Genomic DNA, 21889 nt, shown 5'->3' with positions numbered 1-21889 from the left:
AAACAAAATGCCTAGAACAAATGTCACTTGTGAGATGGAATAGCTTCAGACAATGACAGGAATCCATGTGTAAAGATTAGGGAATTGATAGATGTGCCCTGTAGGTAGCTGGATAGTAAATATGTAGCCCAGTCTATCAGAACATACACTGGATAAAAGGCAGGTGAGTAAATGCTAAAATCTAGCTGCTAAATAGTCCCTGTGGTTGACACTTAGACAAAACTTGTCCGTTTTCTGCTATTTTGCTGCTTATCGCAGCTGGGGTAAAAGTAACTGGAGGGACAATACTGGTAGCGGGCTGTGGTGAGCCAAGAGCAGCCAAGGGGCCTGAAAAGTCAACTTTTGAAGGAAAAGCTCAATTACAGTTGTCTGTTCCAAGTTTCTCTTCATGTGGCCTGAGAAGATCCTGCATGCCCCCTTAGTCTTATGTTGCATGGAGCAGGCAGTGACAGGAGAGAAGTGTTTCCATTCATGTACATGTGAGAATGCTGATTTGGGGATGGAATAGAGCTCTCCCAAGAGGGAGCAGCTTCAAAGGATAATTTAGACTTTGTGCCCCCCTTCCATCAATTATCATAACTCCATTTTCCACCCAACTCTGGTATGGGAACTGTAGTTTTCTGTGCTGAAAGAAATGATGACTCTTAACTTTGATTATTCTACTTGGGCGCTGCCATCAGTGCAGTACTTGCAGGTGCCAATTTTTTTTCAGTCAGAAAATTGAATTCAGAGGTTGATACTGATGCAGTTGAACACATACAAATTTCAGTACAAAATACGGGACTCCTAGAGTTCTAGTTAGTTGCTTTTGATGAATTGAAATAAATTCATATTCTCTTATTAAAAGCCCAGAGAAGAAACTGAAATGCAACTCTGTATGCATGATTCCTTTTTAAAATGAAGGCTAAGAAAATCCCAATTGATACATATAAAACATAGCTTTTTAATTTATTGCTCAAGCATATGCAAAAAAGGCATTAATTTTCAGTAATATAAAATTCTCAATATGTAGTGCCTGGAGCTATGGTTTTGAACCTAAATTGTATGTATTTACTAAGCCATATAGCTTTGCAACGTGGAAAATGGAAGTGCATTTCAAATGTGTGCAGGGATTGCTATTACTAAAACCAGTTGTAATTTATAAGTGAAGAAAAATAAAGCTTCGGATGGCAGATGAAGAGACACCTTTACTGACTCTGTATGCTTGGCTGCATGAGGCGCGTTCCTGAAAATGGGAAGCAAGTGCCATATTTTAAGGAATTTCTGAAGTCAAGCATCGAGAGGTAATAGAGTTGACCTCTAATTTCAGAAATCACAGGCTAACATTTGAGTGCATTTCACTCCCAAACTTTATTTAAAGCTCTGCTTAGCAATCAGTTTTATAACAGTAAGGACTTTTGGCTGGGAGACATCGGTTATACTGTTACCTAGCCGACTTTTTCCTCTTTAACAACAGACTTCTATGGCCTCTTAGAATGAGATGCTCCTACATCAGACTAGGTACAGATGTGGTTGGAGTGGCCTTCTGTCCTTGGAGTGGCCTTCCTCTGTTCTTTTTTTACCTTGAATAAAGTCCAGTGTAGTTGGTCACTTACGTTTCTAACAGATTTTTTTCATTATTAAACGTTTGCTGTCTCCTTGTTGAAATGTTTTAGTTGACATTTTTCTATCGGCCTCTTCCTACAGTATCCATTAACCGTCACTGTAGTATGTTATGTAGAGGCTGTGTCTTGGAATCCTCCATGGGTAGTTCTCAGCATGGGTGCTGCTCACCTTACAAAGGTGTTAAGTAAATACAGGTTTTGGGTGTATATTTAGTGTACAATCGATACCACCCAGCGTTCCCTTCACATAAAAGTTAAGATTCAATATGAACACAGCGTTGCTTTTTGCAGAATGATAGAACTTTTGCTTTCAGTACAGAATTGTAAATTCTTAGAAAAGTGAAAGTTAAAAAAGATAAGCGTTTTCCTATTAGAGGTGAAGCTTCGGCACGGATGAGATGAAACTATGGCTTGCACACTGCTTGCTACCTTTTCTTGACTTGACCATATTCTTGTATGTCTGTCACTTTTGGTATGAACAGAAGTTTTGCGAGTGTGGTAACTGCCACCAATAAGACACATGAACACAATTAAACATCACTTTGCATGTTCAGAGTGATTACTAGCATAACAAACTGCCTGTCATCCTTAAAAAAAAAAAAGTGGAAGGAGGAATTTAAATGTATTTTCTCTGAAGCAATTTTCTTTAGGCTATTAATAAATATCCATACCTGCTTTCTGAATATAGAATTTGAGCCTTATTAATACATAATACATAAATTTGTACAAGAGCAAAGCATTTTTTTACCAGCTGGACTGTAAAAGAGAAAGGTTTTAAGAAGATGCTCAGTAACACATAGTGGATGAATAAGGCCTCTATTTACAGGAAATACAACACAGGTATAAAGCAAATGTGGGACAAGATTTCTAGGTAGGCATTTTGTCTTTTAAACTGGACTGGTATGCCCGGGAAAATTAATAAGGTTCTGGGCAGCCAAAGTTTTTTTGTGGTCTGAAATGGAAATAAGAGATTTCAAAGTTAAATACAACTTGACAGCAATTACAGTTTGGTTAATATCTAGTTAGGATATTTAGGTATTTTTCTGCAAAGTGTAAAATCCTAGCTTAGCCTCAAGTTATTCAGCAACTCATATACCTGAAGTCATGAATAAATGCCACACATAGTACTTAGGTTTGGGTTTTTTTTTTTATTATTTTGGGGTTTTTGTGAGTTTTTTTTAAGCACAATTGTGTTGTACAGTTATCCGGACTATTATGTATTGTTAGCAGCCTGCTCTCATGCCTGTTAGTGTTTAAAAGCTAGAATGCTGTTTATAAGTCTGCTTGTGTTTCTTTCATGTTTGGAGGAAAGGGCAGGGGTTTGCTTCCACAATACAAGGTGATTATTGGCAAAGCCAAGAAATTCTTTCTACTGAATTAACTCCTTTGTCAAATGGTACACTTATTATACAGGGAGGCTATTTGGACCATTCAAATGAACTTGAAATAGCCCTATTACTTCAGCACTGCAAATAGGAAAAGGGAAAATAGCAGGACAGAAGGCACAATTTTCATGCTAAGGTTCCTCCTCTACTTTACTGATGAGGAAATGAGCTGCCACATCTGCTGTGCTTTGACAAGATGTGGACAGGGTATGTCCAGAAGACTGTATAGGAACTGGAATACAGGCAGATGATGGAATTGTTTGAGCTGTAGGCTGTCTGTGCTGTCACATTTAATGGCATACACTCAGCATCATCACAGGCAATAGTGAGGCAGAACACAAGTAGGGGAACTACCATGGCTTTTTGCTCTTTCCAGAAATGAATTTCTTAGATTTATTAGACTGGTGCAGAAACACTGATTTTTGCTGATATGGGTATAGCAGCAGTGCCAAGAGCATGGCAATTTAACCAATTTACAATTTAGCACTGCTTACCCAAAGCTGAATAAAAGAAGTAATTAGAAATGGAAGTAGAAGAATTTCTGGTAGATGTTTTTTTGCAGCAGCATTACAGTGTGAGCAATATCAGTGTAGCTGATTGGATTTCTCTTTACATGTAAAGATTCTGTTGGTTTGGGTCTGGATTGCAGTTTTGATTTTGTTTTGTTTTTTTTTTTTTCAGTGGCTGATTATTGGCATTCAGATTGATAGGTACAATCAATTTCAGACAGATTAATTTATGAATGATTTTTAAAATATAAAAATTGTTCGTAATACTCTTAACTCTTTGGAACTGCTAACCCAGTGTAGCCCTTCTGTAATAGCCTCCATAGGACTGTAACCAGAGCTACTGGTTTTCTATTCTTCCAGAATTTGAGCCACTTCAGCTTTGAGTTTTTTAATGCTTATGTTTTGAGCAATCTGATTGTGACTAAGATTCAGAGAGGTCCCTTTTGTTCCTTGACCTTAGTTTCTTTATCCACAGAACAAGGATAACAGTGCTTCGTTACCGCCAGGAATATTCAGGCATAATGTATATAAATACCTCTAAAGGTTAGAGGTTCTCTTAAAGTGCCTTGTATTTCTGTTGATTTTATGTTAAATAGAAAACTGTGTGTATCTGTGGTAGTGGTGGTGCGGCGAGGGGGGAGTGGGGGGTGTTCAATCATCCAGTGTCAAGTTTTGTTTTATTTTTATAATGATTTATGCAGTTGTTAATCAGCAGCTGACTCCTCAGAGGAAACTTTGGGGAGATCACGTATTTAGAAACAATCTGGCTTCTAGTATTTTCTCTCCATTGTTTTTTTTTCCTTTGTTCTTTTGTTCCGTATTATGAAGGACATTTGCATGAAAACAAGATTTTTGTTTCTTAAGAGTTCATCTGCTCCTGCTGTTTATTCCCCACCTAGCCATAATCCTCCATTTGTGACATCTCAATTGGTGGCTGTGCAAATGATTATGATGTCAAAGACAGGATTATGACTTCAGGTGAGAAACAAACCGCAGGAACTGGTGAACTTATGAGAAATGCTCATCTAGATTTTTCTCTAACCATTTTTATGTTAAAAAGCACAAGAGAAATGCAGACAGTAGATTATATATGCTTATACAGAATAACTGATGCATAAGCAAATTGTGTTGTACTAGTGAGTAACATGACAAATCTGTTCTTTAAGTTGTGTTCAACTGTTCTTACTCTCTAGTTTCATCCACAGAAAAATACAATAGTGGGATAATATCCAGGGACAGTGCGATTAGGTCACAGCTACTTGGGTTTTGCCGTATTATCAATCTTGTAATGAACGTTTTCTGTATTCCTGAGTTGTAACACCGTGTCCTTAGTGTGATTATAAGGTTTGATTAAAAACAAAGTCAGGCCCAAACTGTAATTAAAAACATAGAGCCAAACTGTGGACTACCAATGAGTTAAGTGGGGTCCCTGGCGAGGGTGTGGTTTTGGACTAGATCAAGCTCTAGTTTGTGATACAATGGGTGGTTCTTGAAATTGCCCAAATTCTCGTATTTGTTTGTTTTTTTTTCTCCTATTTAACATTGCACTTCTTTTTTGTTCCTGAGGTACCCCACCTCACACTGCCACTGAAAACAGTTTCTCTGAAGGGTTTTTGCATGATACCTCCTTTTGAGATTTGTTGTCTGCAGTTGGAGTCCTATGACAGTAATTAGCTTGCATAGCTGCAGGTGTGTGCTACTGTCCATTGACTAGTGGGAGAATGACATTTGCTAAAAAAACCTTTACAGGTATGAGAATTATAATACAAGGTGTATGTGATAACACCAGCTGACGTAACTAATACCTGAGATTATCTCTTTGGCAAAGTGAATGGTGGGCTCTGAGGAGATTGCTCAACCAAAACCTCATCCAGGGAATTGGCTTGTTGGCTTCTGCTGCTGAAGGTGTTAGTGGTGGTTGCCACTTCTGCTAGCTAATACTAAGGTTATTACATTAGCAATTTTCAGTTAGAAAATAGTTTTTCCCTTTCTTTGTTATTTCAAGAATGGCTGCTTACAGATGCATTTTGTATTTCTTTTGAGGCATTTGGCAATTTTTGGGTGTAGTTTGTGAAATTAAATGCAAGAAATTGTGTTATGCTGTATGCATGTAATACTGTCCTGTGTGTCATACTGTGAACTAGGTGAAAATAGGAGGGAAGAGAGGAGTTAATAATCACAGAATTAAAGAATACTGAAAGTCATCCAATCCACAAGTTTGATATTTGAAGTACTCCCAGCTTCAGAGAAACCATGGGGAGTGGGGTTTTTTAAACAGATTTGAAGTAGTTATCTTCAGGAACCCAGTAATTAAAATCACAAGTTGGTAACATTTTTATTGCAAGCAATTCTAGTGGTGAGATTAACATTAGATAATCTTATCATGAAATAACCAGGCACCCCATGATGATCTGACAGATGAGAGGCTGCACAGAGCTTCTGGTTCCCCAAGGGCTGTGATTGTTTTACGGTTTAATCTTATGATAACTGTGCTTTGGTTTTGCCCTTTTCTAAGGGTTTCATACAGTACACATTCCCCCCACCCTCTCGTAAATTTGTAATTTAACACCACTCTAGGAAATGGCAGATCAGCATGAAACTATTAATCTTATCTTGTATCATGAAACAGACACTGATCCAAGAGATGTGATTATTTTGCTTCTGGTCATTATCCAGACAGAAAACTGGGCTTGGGCATTTGTATCATCAACACTTCTGTCATCAGAAAGCAAAAGATTTAAAAAACAATGAGAAATTCTAGAATCAATCTTGTTTAACATTTCATGCCAAAAATACTGTGTGGCACCAAACTCCTTTTACTGGTCACTTAGTGATCAGCTGCGGTATTAAAGCCCTCATTTCTGCTCTATGTCTACAGCTTCATTTCCGAGGCATTTAAAGCATAATAAAGGACCTGAATGTCAGGCATGAGGGCTTTAAATAATCTGTAGTGATTTTAATGAGTTCAGTCACAATTGCCACAGGTTTGTCGTGCTTCATAAGTATTTCTGAGATGGAGCTTGCAGTCAGACTCTCTGCTGCCAAGTTGCTTTTCGGTCTTTTGAGGGGGATGGAAACTGGCTCCTGTTCAGTCCTGCAGAACTGAATCTGCTTTAGCTTGAACTGCTCTGGAAATAGCCAGCTGCATCCCCTCCCCTCCAATGAAATATGTTGTGAACAAGAAATTCAGTTTTAATTTGTATTATGGTTCAGCTAATTAAAGAAAACCCATTTCAAATACCTTACTGAACCAATGTGATTTGGCTTTCTTCTTTTCTTTACTCTTGGCCATCGCTTTTTTTCTCTCCACTCAGTTCTGAATACTTTCAGTTTCATATCTTCTCTCTCATCAAGTTTGTGGCACTTGAAAAGATGCATTTAATATGTAAATGTTACAATCCCTTTTTTACTTCTCCGTTAACATAGACCTTCCTGCTCTACAGCAATATTTGGGAAGAAGTATTTTATTTTTCTTTTACTGTTTACAAATCCCAAATGTCTTTACAAATATGGAAACACGTGGTGAGAATTTCTTCTCTGCTCAACTGGATGGTTCAACTCTGTTCCTGGAGGGAGTGAATTTTACTGCTGACCTAATTCTGCTCCCGTTAGAGTTGGCACTGAGTGGTTTTAGAGATTTTCAGCCTCAAAGCATTACTATTCTTTCTTGAATCCCGAGTTTAAGAAGGAGAGCTGAAGTGCAGCTCTTTCAGATGGAATAAAGAAGGCTTAAGCCTGGTACTTGGAATACATTTATTAACTAACTCTATCCAAAGAAGTGGCCTGGGAACCCAGATAGAGGAACCTTCACTCTGTGACAGAGTTTTGTCAGAATTTCCAAAATTGATACTTTTTTGCATCATGCAGTGTCTCTGCTTTCTGCATCCTGCATCACTGGCTGTTTCTGCTTTATTCATTTGTGCAGGTTTATTGTACAGATGGAGTTAACAAATTGGGGAATGGTAAATATATATATATAAATTTATATATTAAATATATATAAATGCAAACTTCTTCAGTTTTCCGGGGGGGGGGGGGGGAAGCCTTTCAAAAATTGGATCCCTATTTAAGAATAATTAATGTCAAATTTTGGTGGTTGTATCTGCCACACTAATTTCAGTCAAGTGGGGAACTGATTTTTATTTGTTTTAAATGCATAACAGGGTACAGGTTGGAAAGAGCACAGGAGGTATGAAACACTTGGTCATAGCTGTAGAGCCAGTGCTCTTAGATTGGCACAGAACAATAAAATAATGGTCCTTTATTAAAAGGAAGGCGTATATCTCCATTCAAACTTGGACTGTACCATAGGGGTTCATAGTTGGAAACTGTCCCACCATGTCCCCTGTCCTTCAGCTTCTAAGCAGGGCATATTGGTGACTATTAATGTAACACTATAAACACATACTTCATTATTTTTCATATGTTTTTGTGCTTATGACAAAGGCCTGGGTTTGTGCAAGGGTTTCTTTTCAGGCTGTTGCAAATGCTTTTAGACTTGTGAGCTTTTCTAAAGTAAACTCACTTAAATAAACCTGTGGGTGGGGTTTTACTTGGTCGGTCTCTCCAGACTGCAGTGTCTCAGAGTGAAAGTGATAGCCTCACAAGGTCACCGCTGCCCTGGAGTAGTGGAGGGCCTTTCAATTTATGCTTGGTCATGCCCTTTTAACTTAATGTTCTCCTTCACACAAGCTGGTAGTGATGGATGTCCATTCAGACAACCTAATGGCCTATGGTAACTATAGAAGAGCCTTTATATCAATATTCTGCAGCTGAGACCCATCAGGATGGACTGTCAAACTTCTACACCACACCCAGGACCATTTTATGCAAATAATAGCTGTGATACCATTGCTATACTTTATGGTGTCAAGCAGGACTGTAAAAAATCATTTCCGTAGGTCAAGAGGAAGTTGATCTTTGTAGCTTGATATATCAGAGGTCATTTCCCTCTGTCAGCTGTTGCTACCTTGAACAGTACTAAACCCACTGCAGAGTGACCTCGGCTCTGAAGGAATCTCAGCCATAGATAGAAAGCCTGCTGGGAGATCCTCAGTGGCATTTCAAGTGTGGCAAGAGTATTCTGAAGTCAGCAACTTCATGATGAGCTTCAAAAGATAACAGCTGGCTTACCCCCGGTGAATGAGAGATTGGTATTTGTTTCATGCTTGCTCCTACTACTCAGTTCAACTTCTCCTGCAATCTTTCATTAGTTAATTTATGTACCTGTTTGAGGTACTGCAGGCCTACCAAATAGAAAACATTTCATTTCGCACTGAAATCCAAGCCTGTATGCCAAAACGACCTGAATTTTTATGTTCAGACTCTGAGCCTTCCAGACTCAAGTGAGATAGTTTGCCTGTGTTGCTTACAGGTCTCAGGGGATACCTGTCCAATGCGGAGACTGTCACATTAGGTAACAGTTTGAGATACCTTGCTGTGAATCTGTTTAAGTGAAACTTCTCCAGGGCTTACTGTGTTTTCCACGAAACTTCCAGCTACATGTGTTCTTAGTCAAAAAATGGTCATGTCTTTTTCATTTGTGGAGTGCCATTTGCACTTTCATGGACTTCCTATGTAACTGTAAACTAAGATGCTGACTTCTGATAAGAAATGGAGCGCTCGCTAATGCAAATCTTATTAAACTCATTAAAGGTATGTGAACTAACAGTGGATGAAAAGACTGAAGCAGGAACTGGAAACATAATATATATGTAACGTCTGCCCATCATGAAGTTGTGCCATTGTTCAGAGAATACTCAGCATTTCAAGCTCCTTGGTAGCAACTTCAGTGTTACTTATCTACCAGTTCATCCATCTGTATGTTGCATTGTACCCTTTAATGTGTAAGGAGCATATGTGTTTTCTTCAGTATTACTGTAAAACAGAAATAGTTTGTGTTCCCATTTTTATGTAGTCTAAACAGGTTAATTTGTTATTTCCTCACATCTAAAGACGTTGTTCCTGGTAGTTTAGTCACCTTGGCATGACATCAAGTTTTGGCATGACAGCAAGTTCCTACGTGTTAGGTGCTGTGGACTGGCCGTTTTAGCTTCATTTCTAGTGACAGAGACATAAGTCACCCCAGGTATACTACTCTTGTGTTTACTGTGGGTTATTGGGGTAAAAGCATGCAAGTTGTGATCTCAAAGCTGATGAGACCATGAGCAGTTGGTGTCTAAGCCTTTACTAAATGGCATATATACTGGTTTTTCAAAACGTGAAAAGGTCAAGTACCATGGCTCTGACTTGATTCTTCTAGAAGATTTTCTTAATTTTCTGCTGCTGAGGCTGTTTAACACAATTGTGGGGCTGTCTGTTGTTCTGTCTTGCAGAGGCATTTGTCCATTACAAGCCAGATGTTGGTGCTTTGGTCTTGTTCCGGTCTTTGTTCTGAAGAGCAGCTTCAGAAATAAAGCAGCTTTACAAAATAAAAGAGTCCTCCTAAAAAGCTTTTATTTCTTACGTGAAACTTCTTCTTTGGCAAGCTGAAGAGAATCAGCCTGTCTTTAATGGGATTGCATTGAAATGTCTGCAACTGTTGTTGTCATTTCTTGGCATGATCGTTACTTGAGGGGCAGATTAGAGGTCAATCAGCCACAGCCACTGGGGCGCCCACAGCTAGCCTCAGGATACTCCCTACAAATGTAAGATCAAAAGGGCAGGCACATGAAAATTACTGTTTACTTTTTATGAATTATTTCCCAGAGATGGGATCATTAGCAGAATCTAAATGCCAGCTGCCTCCTAGTGCAAGGACACTCCTGACAGAGTGCGCTTGCTTGGGTACACCTTTCCACACTCTTAAAGTCAAAAGATTATCTGTTTCTGCTTTTGTGTGATTTCTGTATTATTTATAAATAAGTTTCTGGTTGTTTTTCCCCAAAACACTGTCACTACTTCTGAACATGCTTATAATTCTTAGATGTCTTCCATTTCTATTGTTTGTGCAGCAAAGGTATTTCAAAGCCTGTGTTCATACCCCAGGGACTCGGCAAGAGATGCTTACCTTCTGAAGGAAGTAAAACTTTCTGGTAATTTTCCTGAGTGAATAGTAGCTATGACTTAAAATTCATAGCTGGCCAGTGGGTACCACAGTTACCCCTAGTGTAAATATGGGGGACAGGTGAATATTGGCTGTCATGGTGAAGTACATGTTGGCAAATGCTGATTCAATGTCTACTCCTGTGGTAATCTTCACATATCAAACTCTATGCATTCTTATCCGCATAAGTATCTGGCTTCTGTTTGATCACAGTAATCAGGGCTATTTAGAAAGGCTGCAGTGTGTTTGCCCTTTTGTCTTGTGTCTGGAGCTATGAAAGTGTGGCTTTGGAGCAAATGTTGATTGGATTCGAAAAAGACTGGCAGTAGCTAGGAACATGTGTAGCCCCTGATATGGTAAACTTGTGATTCCAAGTAGAAAACTGTTTGCTTTTTAAACTAACTTTGAAAAAGTTACCTTCAAGGACCCAATACATGGTGGCTATTACTCTTTAATGAAAACCAATATGAACTTTCCTCTTATCATCCAACATGTTACTACCCTTAATGTGAAATAATCAAATGCTGCCCAGCATAGGAATGAAACTAAATCTGGCTGGTAACCAAAATAAAATCCCTTATAGCTATTTTCGTATGTTCTTAAAATGTGTGCTGTGAGATTAGGCAGTTGTCTTTTTTTTTTTTCCCTTTTCTGCTATTTTTTTTTAAGTTAAAAAAAATCTGTCTTGCAGTCCCCTCCTATGATAAAATGAAGAAAATCCAATGTTATATTCCTTTATCTAAATCCTCATCCTTCCTAATCTGCCTAGACATTTTGGAAAGGTATGCTTTTACTTATTTGGCATGATGTTTTCTCAATGTCATTGGTTTTTTTGGCTTTCATCTTGACAGCAGTAGATAGAGAACTTCTTGCTAGCATTTAAAAGGATAAACTGAACATCTCCTTTCCATCTTTTCCTCTTGCTGTTGGATAGAGCTCAGAAAACTTTTTAATCCTTGCAAAGCAGTGAAAGTGAAAAGGGAATGTGTCTGCAGATGAGTGAGGTTGCTGGGTCCTCCATAGGGGTCTGCAAGTGACCCCTCTGCAGGAGTGTGTCTGGGGTTTATTATGGCAGCATTCAGAAGGTTGAGGCACAGATACTATAAAAATAAGCCTGTAGAGGCACAGTTTAGGCTTGTACTGAGCTGCACTGAGTCTCCAAAGTTTTCTGCCGTATGTCTTGGACTTCTAAGGTTAGATCAGCCCTAAATGGAGAGGTCTGTACACCTCCCTTCAGTCATGCAGCCATGCTTTCAGGTTCATGAGATGTCAGAGGGCAACTGATTCAGAGCCAGGATGGGGCATGCTTGCTGCATGTTTCTTGCAGACTTTACACTGAGGTGGTATCAGGTACCTAACTGTGCTCACCATCTCAGGTATCTTTGCTGTTGATATCTTCTTGTTCTCATAGTCATCACGGAAAAGAATGGTTTTAAGATACCTTTTATTGCATCTGTGCTTTGGAGGCTATTACATTCCCTCTCTTCTTCTTATAATGTGCCACAGAGGTCCTTAAACCTCCAAACTGAAGTAGTACATCTTGAAGCCAATACCCAAATCCAGATGGGTCTCCCCAGCGCTGTTAGGATGGGAGGATGGTGGAGGTCCCTTCTCCACCCAAGTGCTAATAAATGCAAAGGTATACCTGTCAACTGATAGCTGTTAAATTAACATTTCCATTTCCCTTATCTTTACACGCAGGTGTATATGTGTTGGGAGAGGGGCTATTTTTGGCTGTACTGTAGGAAAGCCTGAAGGTAATGAGCTGTGCATAGTAAATCTTGCTTAGTCCATAATTTCCACTACATTTCAAGTTAAGGGCCTAAATTAGGGTTAGTGTCAGACTTGCTCTTTTGCTATGTCCTAATTTTGTTTTAAAAGCACATAGCTAAGGACTTTAATATGTTTTAGATTCAGTGCTTGTAAGTTATACTAAAATCCCTCGGGGAGCCAAAATAACTTATTAAAACCTTGCAAATGTTTTTGACTGCTGCATTCTATTATTTTCCATTCCAGTGGTAGCATACAGCCTCTGCTGCTGACGGGTGGAGGAACGCAAACCTCCAGGGCCCATTAGACTTAACTTGTTTACTGCATTGATATCTATATGTTAAATGACAAGAGAGTTCAGGTTATTGAATAATTTAAAATTCAGCTCTAATTGGTGTCATATGACCTGGAAAAGGCCATGGATGACGCCAGGAGCATGCTGTGAAACTCTTATAAATAATTCATAAATTAGATCATTCATTTGCCTGGATGTCTTGTTAAATGCAGAAGTTTGTAAGTAATAACTGATGATATAACACCTGTAAGTATTTAGTTCATATGCTGGAAGGTAATCTACCTTGATGATCTTCTAGCAAAACCTGCCAGAGTACGAGAGTTAATTGCACTAGGGAGAATGCACTACATTTATTTGGGATGGGCTTTGGCAAGGCATACCGTGCAGATGTTGCATTACGCATTCTCTATCAGCTAGACAACTATTCTGTGTATGCCCATGTTAAAAATGCAGCTCATCACTCTTCTGCCCTTATTTCACATGAACTCCAAATGCACTGGGAAATGGTAGTGACCTGCTCTGCTCACATATAGTATAGTTTCTGAAATATTTATCTAGGTCTTGAACTACTGATTCTTCAGTAAAATAAAGGGCAGAAGTAAAAAATTGAAGTCAGAAAATTGTGATTTTTCGTTTTTATAATGTTGGCAGCACATTGAATGTTAATAGTTAGACCTGGTGCTGTCAACATTAGTATACTGGCATTTTCCTATAGTGCAAACAGGAACGATAGTTTTGTTTCGGAAAGCAAACATATTTGCTTAATTTTAGTGGTCATGTATTGCATTGCCATATGTAGGTACTGTTTGGGCTTAATGGGCATTCTGCTCACAGTGACTTCAGGGCTCAACGTAGAGGCTCCTCGCTTTAGTTTTCTTGGAGCACTGTATTATTAATGACTGCCTTATCAGCCAGCGTAAAACCAGGTTGCTGATCTGAAATGGAAGCATTTGTTAGAGATTAGCTACAATATTTGTGTAGCTGCAGAAGAAGGGTGGCATGTTTATTAATGCAAAATATACACTTAAAGCTGAGTGCCAGCAAATGCTCACATGCCACTTTGACTGCAGGTTTTTTGTGCACCTGGCATTCCAGCTCAGACCCTCTTAACAAAGAGGAGGGAAAAAACTGAAGGCAACACAAACATAGGAGGTGTTCCTCTGCTGTCAGCTCATATCTACAGATTCACTTTTTTGTGATGTGAACCTATTCTATTATTTCTTTTTCTGTTATTTGCTACACCTGTTCACTGTATTGAGTTCAGTTGATTTTTACAGGAAAAATAGAGGCTTGTGACTGTCATTCATGTACTGATTCTTTGAACTGAGACCGCTTGTTTTATTCAGTGAATATGGCAATCATAGCCATACATAATTTCTACAGAAAATGGTGCTTTATTCCTTGCTTGAAAAATGGTCAGTTTACCTTCCAAGTTATCTACTGTATTTATCTTAGATACTGACAGAGACAGTTGCTGAACTGTTATGTGGGCACTTTGTAATGATATTAGGTTACTTATGGTAGAGATTTTAATAAAGGATTATGTGATTTAAAAAAAATATAATTGATAGACTCCAGTGGGTCTTACTAATTTACTTCAAAATCTTTACCTTTTATATTCTCCTTGAAAAATTCTTACAGACTCTTGGAAAGAATAGCTCCTTAATCACTCGTAATGCACTTCAAATAGTCGTATCATTTGAAATAATTGTCCTTAAAATGGCATTTCTGTTGCCCCGATATTCTACCTGAGCTTATTTATAATATATACTTCTCATTCTACTGACAAGAGCAAGTGCTTATACTGTCGATAGACCTGCAAACCGAAAGCCAAGCTTTATTCATGCGAGACCCATACATCAGCAATGCATAGTGGAGACTGAGTTCTGGGTTTAAGATGTATACCCTAGTGAGTGAGTCAGCTAGATCACTAACAGAATCATAGAATTATTTAGGTTTGAAAAGACCTTTAAGATCATTGAGACCAACTGTTAACCCAACACTGCCAAGTCTACCACTAAACCGTGTCAGTCCTGCATCTATGCATCTTTTAAATACCTCCAGGGATGGTGACTCCACCACTTCCCTGTGCAGCCTGTTCCAATGCTTGACAGCCCTTTTGGTGAAGACATTTTTCCTAATAAATTTTGCTGGAGCCTGTCCAAAGGAAAGCAATGAAGCTGGTGAAGAGTGTAGAGATACATGCCCTTGGTGCTCTTAAAGGTGCCCCTGTATATGCTAGCCTCTCATTTGTCTATTTTGAAATTTTTGCATCATCTTTAAATACCTGTAATTCTCTGGTTTTTGCTTCTGTTCATTCTTGGCTTTGTCCAGGGTCCATGCTCAGACCAGCACAGTAGACTGAACCTGCATATTCCTCCCTCTGTTTCTACCCCACTAAAGAAATCCTAGAGCTGAAAACCCATGTTAGAGAGATGTTCCGAAGATACAGCTGAGTACAGTTTTAGTTCATTGTCTCTTTTTTTTTTTTTTTAATTCAAATATATTTTAGCTACAAACTGCAAACCCAGGTGCTATGGGTTAACCACTAACACTGTTAACACCTGTAGGAATTCTGTTGTTCACAGTATTTTACTAGAAGCCTAGCTTTTGTCCTCAGAGAGCAAGACTTTTCAAGGTAATGATTTTGGGCTGTTTCTTAAACATGTTTTGTACATGCAGAGCTACCAGTGAAGTCTGTCAGGACCTTGCCTGTGTTAAGATTGTAAGATCTGATCAGTTACTAGTTCACCTCTTGCAGTACAAAGCCCTGTGTGCTGGAGTCAGTCTGTAAATGCATCTCCTCTGCTAGTGCTGTGAATTAACACTGCAGAGCACACAAGTTGCATTTAAGAAGAATTTGCACAGATTACAATGCTGTGTGCATAAAACTGGTGCGCTGTTTGTCTGTTTGTAGGAAGTTTTAAGGACTGGATGTTTGTTTAAGCTCTGCTCTGAATCCCTGAGCAAAAATTACTGGGATTGCAGTAAAGATTTCTTAGAGCTCCCCACTTGTCTTTCTCTTTAAACCCCCCTGAAGATTATTGGAACTATTTTTTAATATCTCCTTGTTTCCATGCAAGGCTTTCACATCTGATCAAGTCTTATTAACTCCATATGTTGCAAGGAACACTCTGAGTTTGTTTGTTTGTTTAAGCCTCAGTTAAAAGAAGTTGGGTCTTTAAATACCGTACAACAAGCCTGGAAGAGCTCCATGGAGGGGAGAGCACAGCTGTTCCATCATGGTCCGTCATGGTTTCCATGTGTCCCATAGGCATTATCTTTCTTAAACTCATCTTGCAAAATTACCTGATTCCTTATGCTTGTGTGTCTTTAGACTCACGGTAATAGGTGGGTGTTTGGATTTTTATTTTTTCCTTTTTTTTTGTCTTTTTTTTCCCCTTCACCTGGACTGCATTTTACATCGTACAGGTCTGTCATGGCATGCTCCTGTCCCATCTGATCCCTCGTAAGTGTAAAAGTCCCTTTTCTCTGCCACCTCTACCATCCAACTGTAGTTTTCAGTTAAAGCATTTGCAGAAAAACACAAATTGCTGAAAAATTTGATGACTGGCTTCTGACTCCTAATAGTTATTTTTCCTGTGGGGTTAGACCCCGCAAAGTACTGAGTAGCTGTCAGAGGCATGCTGGAACTTAGTCTTCTGCCTAACATGACCGCCTTCGAAAGAATACAAAAGCCCCACTTGCATTCAAAGACATTAATGAGAATTTTTCCCCCCTGCAAACATATTGTAACTGTGAAATAACATTAAAGTTTCTCTGCCTTGTTATGAAGTCTTTAAATGTCAATGCCATTTCTGAGACCATCAGGGCAGATTTAATGGTGGCCAAGGTCAACAAATGCTAACTGGTACCTCTCTTTTAGGGCCTTCAGGGACTCTTAATAGAGTCTCAGCCATGAAGTTAATTTGCGATGTGGACCTTTATTCTTAAACCTGCTGCTGATGATTATTTTGTACCATCTTCATTTGTGTGCTTAGCTTTCTTAACATTCTCTTGTCTCTTCAGTCAATAAACCAAACTGCTAAAATACAGAATTTCTCAGTTATTTCATCTTTCGAGTCTTCTCTTTTTTGCTCTTTTTTACTTCTTTTTATGGGCTGCAGAAGGATAGGTGTATGCTTTCTGTAGGCCACCCTAAGCTGCCAGCTCTGGTAGGATCCTATAAGAATACCTCCAGGTCTGCCACCTTCTGCTGTCCTGGAGGCTGGGAAACTGGCCGTTTTGAAAGCCTTTCTTTCTCGGTGCCCTAAATGCTTCATTAACAGAAGCAGGTGAGGTATGAAATGAGAGACAACACATAACCATGCGATTCTCTTACTTTCCTTTTTTTTTGTAATATTTCTCCCTGTTTCTGGTCATCCCTTTATGCATTGTCTAATTTAGATTAAAAGGGCTTTGTAGCCTTTATTTGTCTACAAAATACTGCAGACAAGGATGGCATGCTAGAAATAATAAATAACCAAACTCCGTCTTTTTCTGCTCAGTTGCCCTGCCAGCCCCTCTGACTTTAAAATATTTTAATGTCCTGCACTTTTCACCCAGTCCAAGCACCAGACTTTGCTCAGACATTTAGCACTGACATTAATGCAAATGCCTCCAACTCACTGGGCTCTTTAAGCAAACTGTGACATCCTTGGCTTTCAATCACATGGCAGGGAGGATGTATTTGTAGCTACAAACCTGGAAATAATAAAATATCAGTATTCAGGTGCTAATCCATGTTAATTTACATTCTGTGAAGTCTACAAGAAACTTGTAATTGGTTGTCTTGAAGGGCAGCAGAGTATATTTGGTATTTTGTTTGTTTATAAAAATAATTTAAATTATACATATAAACACTGCATAGATGTAGATTATATCTCTCTTCTAATCATCGCTGGACACTCGCTTGCATTCCTGAATTCTAGTGTTTCAAGGCTTGCTGACTGTCTTCCACTCCATGTGGTAATACCTATCTATTGTAAGTGTGAACAGAGTGCAAATAAGACCTTTCTTTCCATCAGTGGTTACCAAATTTCCCTGCTATACCACTTTCACTGCAGCGGTTTTGTTATCTTTAACAAACCTGTCTTCTGTAATTAAAAGAATTAGATCTTTGTGGAAGGTCCCAAAGGTTGTAGGAGTTTAAATTCAGCACGTTATTGAAATTAATGCGCAGGACTAGCAAAATAAATGAGAGTACCTGATTCACTGCTGTTCTGATGTGCATGAAAACTCAAATGTTTAACTGCCTACATGAACCATAGTGCAAAGATACTCCTGGATGTAAGTAGGATTTTGATGTCTCTTACATAATATCCATGAGTATAACAAAACCACTAGAATTTGCTTGCACTGGGTTGACAAATGTGAATTACAGTTGCTTCCTTTCTTCAGAGTTTTATCAGAGTATAATCACTTGCCCAGCTTAATTGAAAAATCACTTACGTTTATAGCTGAACTTAAACATGTTTTGTATTTAAATGACAGCTTTTGATGTACAACCATTTTTTACAGAAAGTAGTTGGTTTTTATCTGTGTTTCTGTAAAGATATTTCAGAAACTCTCATCAAATTTCCAGCGGTAAGTAATATCCTATTCAGTGCAAGGTGAAATGTTTTACATCAAATCTCCTGCTGTGTAATGGCCAATCAAAGAGTATTTATAGTGGCTGAATGGATTTTTTGGCTCAGTATTCAAAATTAAACATTTTCAAACCTTAACATTTAATGTTTTTTGCCACTCTTCAAGTTGATTTTATGTAACCCTAGATGCTCACAACTACTTGATACTCTGAAGTGACTCATTTTATGCTGAAGATCCTGCAGGCAGTAGTTTTACATTTATTACAATTGCGTAGATGGAATGAAATGTAGATTTGATAGCAGATTCATATCTGTCTTCTGATGAACATTTTCTTGGGTTTGGCTGTATGTCCATCTGCATGATGCAGCAAGTTATTTCTGAGAGAACACATGTACAAAGTGAAATTAATGAGCAAAGGTAAATTTTGGTAATTCACAGGAAATTGTTTTTCTTATTGCAGGTATCCAGTAAGAAGAGCTTATACCAGCAACCGTCTTTGGAGCTGGATGGTTCCTACTTGGGTATTGGGGGATCTCAAACTTTGCATAAGAACAGTAAAGCATCAAAGGCTGGAAGCCCAGCCCGTGTTGCATTGCCTCAGCCTTGCAGAAATAATTATGATTATGGGGCTGAAATTCACTACAACCATCAGGAATCTCTGAAGGAATATCCAGTAGAAAATGGCTTGCACAGGAAGTGGAACAACATAATTTCCCCAGCCAAACAGAGGAGCCCTCGCCATGTAAAACCACCTCAGGAGATTGACCAGAAAGCAAATGAATTTCACAGCATGTGCCCTCTACAAGTCTGTCATGGTTGTGCCTGCAAGCAAGGAGGATGCTCAGGGAGCATGCAGGAGAGCCACCAGGTCAGCCAGGTACTTAGAAAACACTCTGCACCAGTTCACAAAACCTGTGATGATTCTAGGCTCTCTCAGGTTTCTGGGCTGAATGACAGTGTGGACTCTAGGAAAAAAGAAACAGAGAATGCTAAAAGGTTATATGAAGAAAGAAGGCAGAAGCTGCTTCTGCAGAAAATGGAGCTGGAAATTGAAAAGGAACGAGTCCAACATTTACTGGCTGAGCAAGAAGCAAAACTGCTCCTGAAACAACAGCGGCTACACCAATCCTGTATGGATTATAACAGGTGATTTTGAGATTCCTAATTTGTAACAGATTTCTAAAATTCCTAATGAAACATGGGCCACAGTTAATTAAAGTGGGAGAATGGAACTGATAAAATAATTAAGACCTATAGCACAAATTTTCTCTAACCGTGATTTAGAGGAGAGTAGACTTACTAGTATGTTAGCATATAGTGTTGGGAAACAGCATGACAGCAGAGGAAAACAGTCGGGGTAGAAAGAAAGGCACAAGAAAAGCAGTGCTAAAAGACTAGGTAGGGAAAGAGACGCAGCAGAAGAAAATGAGAGGTTGATCTTACTGCAGGTATTGAAGGAATACAGACATTTGCCAAGCACAGAAGACATTTATGTCATTCCCCCTTCTTTCCTTGAAGAGGTCAGTTTTGAAGCATTGCATCTTCCTAGGTAGGGACTGGACAAAGTGTATTTTACAGGAAAGGAGATAATTTTATGTATATGTGGAATATATATGTATGGAAACGCAATGAAGCTCTGTGTAGCAAGGACGTTTTTTTTCCCAGTGGTGTTTGTGGAAGGCAGAATGTGAAGGCTGAGGCACAATACATGACTGAAACTGTAAGGATAGAAATATGGGATGTGGCTTTAAAGGCCTATGAGTTAGTTGCAGAGATAAGGTAACATCTTAGTGACACTGTAAATGGGGTCTCTGGGAAAGAAGGAGAAACCAGTTTATTGGTTATCACATTACTAGAGTGGAGAGGATGCGTTAAAGGGAGCAGGTTAAAGCAAGTTGAATTAGCCAGTGTAACTCAGTTGAGCACTAGCATTTCAGCATTAGGAAGGGAAAGAAATGGGGAAAACTAGCAGTCTTTTGGAAGAAGCTATAGGAGGGTTTCATGGGGATGCTTATTTTGATACCGTTTTAATATGGCAACTGCTGACAGCATCCCGTGAGAGTATGCATTACATGACCCACTTCATACATTCAGATATTATAACCACCATGTACGAATTTATCACTTTTTCTTCTTAATCACAGCCACCTGGTTACTTTGCAAACTGTGACAGAGAATACGGAAAATTAGGTGTTTGTTTTGGGGGTTTTTGTTGTTGTTGTCTTGGTTTGTGGCTTGCATTGAAAATAAGGTGTTTATATGGCTTTAAAAATACTTGTCTTAAAGGCAATCACAAACTTGTGTGTTGAAAATGAGGTTACAAACAAAGGATTATGACTTCAGGTGAGAATTAAGTAGGAACAGATGGATTTTTAATCATCAAATACCTTAATTCTGCACATGCATCTCTTTAATGAAAAACAAGTGGAATATGAAGGACATACAGATCGAGTTTTTTGGTGGTTTTGTTTCTCATGGATTTTTTTCAGCATTTGAGCCCAGAAAAAAGTGAACTTACGATAGATATCTATGATAATGTGGTTGTTAATGCCATTATGCCTATTTTAGCTTCTGGTTTTTCTTTTTCGTTTGTTTTTGTTTTCCCTGAAAAAGCATCAGGATTTACAGAACTCTAGTTACCTGAAAGAATTCTGTGAAACAAAATCATAGATGATCAATCTGAGGATTCAATATTTTTGTGATCTCTTTTCAGAGGTGCAGGTAAAAGCACATTTGCCATATTCAGTCTAAGTAAAGCATCTAGAATATAGCACACTTGCTCTTGAAAATATTTAGTGTCTTTAGAATTAAGCACCTCCTGTATGAAGATAGGCTGAGGAAGTTGGGGCTGTTCAGCCTGGAGAAGAGAAGGCTGCGTGGAGACCTCATAGCAGCCTTCCAGTATCTGAAGGGGGCCTATAGGGATGCTGGAGAGGGACTCTTCATTAGAGACTGTAGTGACAGGACAAGGGGTAACGGGTTAAAACTTAAACAGAGGAAGTTTAGGTTGGATATAAGAAGGAAATTCTTTCCTGTTAGGGTGGTGAGGCACTGGAATGGGTTGCCCAGGGAGGTTGTGAATGCTCCATCCCTGGCAGTGTTCAAGACCAGGTTGGATGAGGCCTTGGGTGATATGATTTAGCCTAAGGTGTCCCTGCCCACAGCAGAGGGGTTGGAACTTGATGATCTTAAGGTCCTTTCCAACCCTAATTATTCTATGATTCTATGATTTACAGGTAAATCTCTTGGGCATCACAGTTCTGTTTCAGTTCTAGGTGTATAACTCGATAACAGGGTAATTTTATATACTACAAACAATAAAAATTTGTTTAGCTAAGCTCAAATACCTTTTGCTTCGTTGTCAGGAGGCTCTAACCTAGTTCATGCCTTAATATCATGACTGTTTAAAAAAATATTATAACAAAAATCCATTTCCAGATAGTGTTTATTTTTGTCTGTCCTTCTGCATGGGTGGAGTGCTGGTTAATGTCCATTCTGAGCTGCTGAAAGTATTGTCATTGAATGACAAGTAAAGGTCTGACCATTTGTAATTATTAGCTATTAAGTCTTCTGCTTTTTTAGCAGAAGTACAAACTGATCCTTTTTTTTGGCCACACTGCATCATAACTGCATTTTAATTTCCCACATTTCCCTATTTAGCCTCAAGTAAGCATAGTGCTTTGAGTTTGCAG

At 38.8% G+C, this 21889-nt stretch overlaps 1 protein-coding gene across 3 annotated transcripts in view; it reads left to right on the top strand.

The window, feature by feature from the left end:
- Positions 1–21889, top strand: part of KIAA1328 (KIAA1328 ortholog) — a 180801-nt gene that overhangs the window by 95872 nt on the left and 63040 nt on the right. For all 3 annotated transcript variants that reach the window (XM_061477212.1, XM_061477211.1, XM_061477210.1), the window contains one exon: positions 18658–19343. In XM_061477212.1, coding sequence (XP_061333196.1) covers positions 18658–19343 — 686 coding nt within the window. The remainder of the gene's footprint in view (positions 1–18657; positions 19344–21889) is intronic.

The sequence above is a fragment of the Pezoporus flaviventris genome, unplaced genomic scaffold (genome assembly GCF_033815535.1).
Source record: "Pezoporus flaviventris isolate CSIRO_AGI_PZ_B2104156 unplaced genomic scaffold, CSIRO_AGI_Pfla_v1 ptg000100l, whole genome shotgun sequence".
In the NCBI taxonomy this organism is placed as follows: Eukaryota; Metazoa; Chordata; class Aves; order Psittaciformes; family Psittacidae; genus Pezoporus; species Pezoporus flaviventris.
The sequence above is the reverse complement of the archived record's forward strand: the minus strand, read 5'-3'. Positions and strand labels throughout refer to the sequence as shown.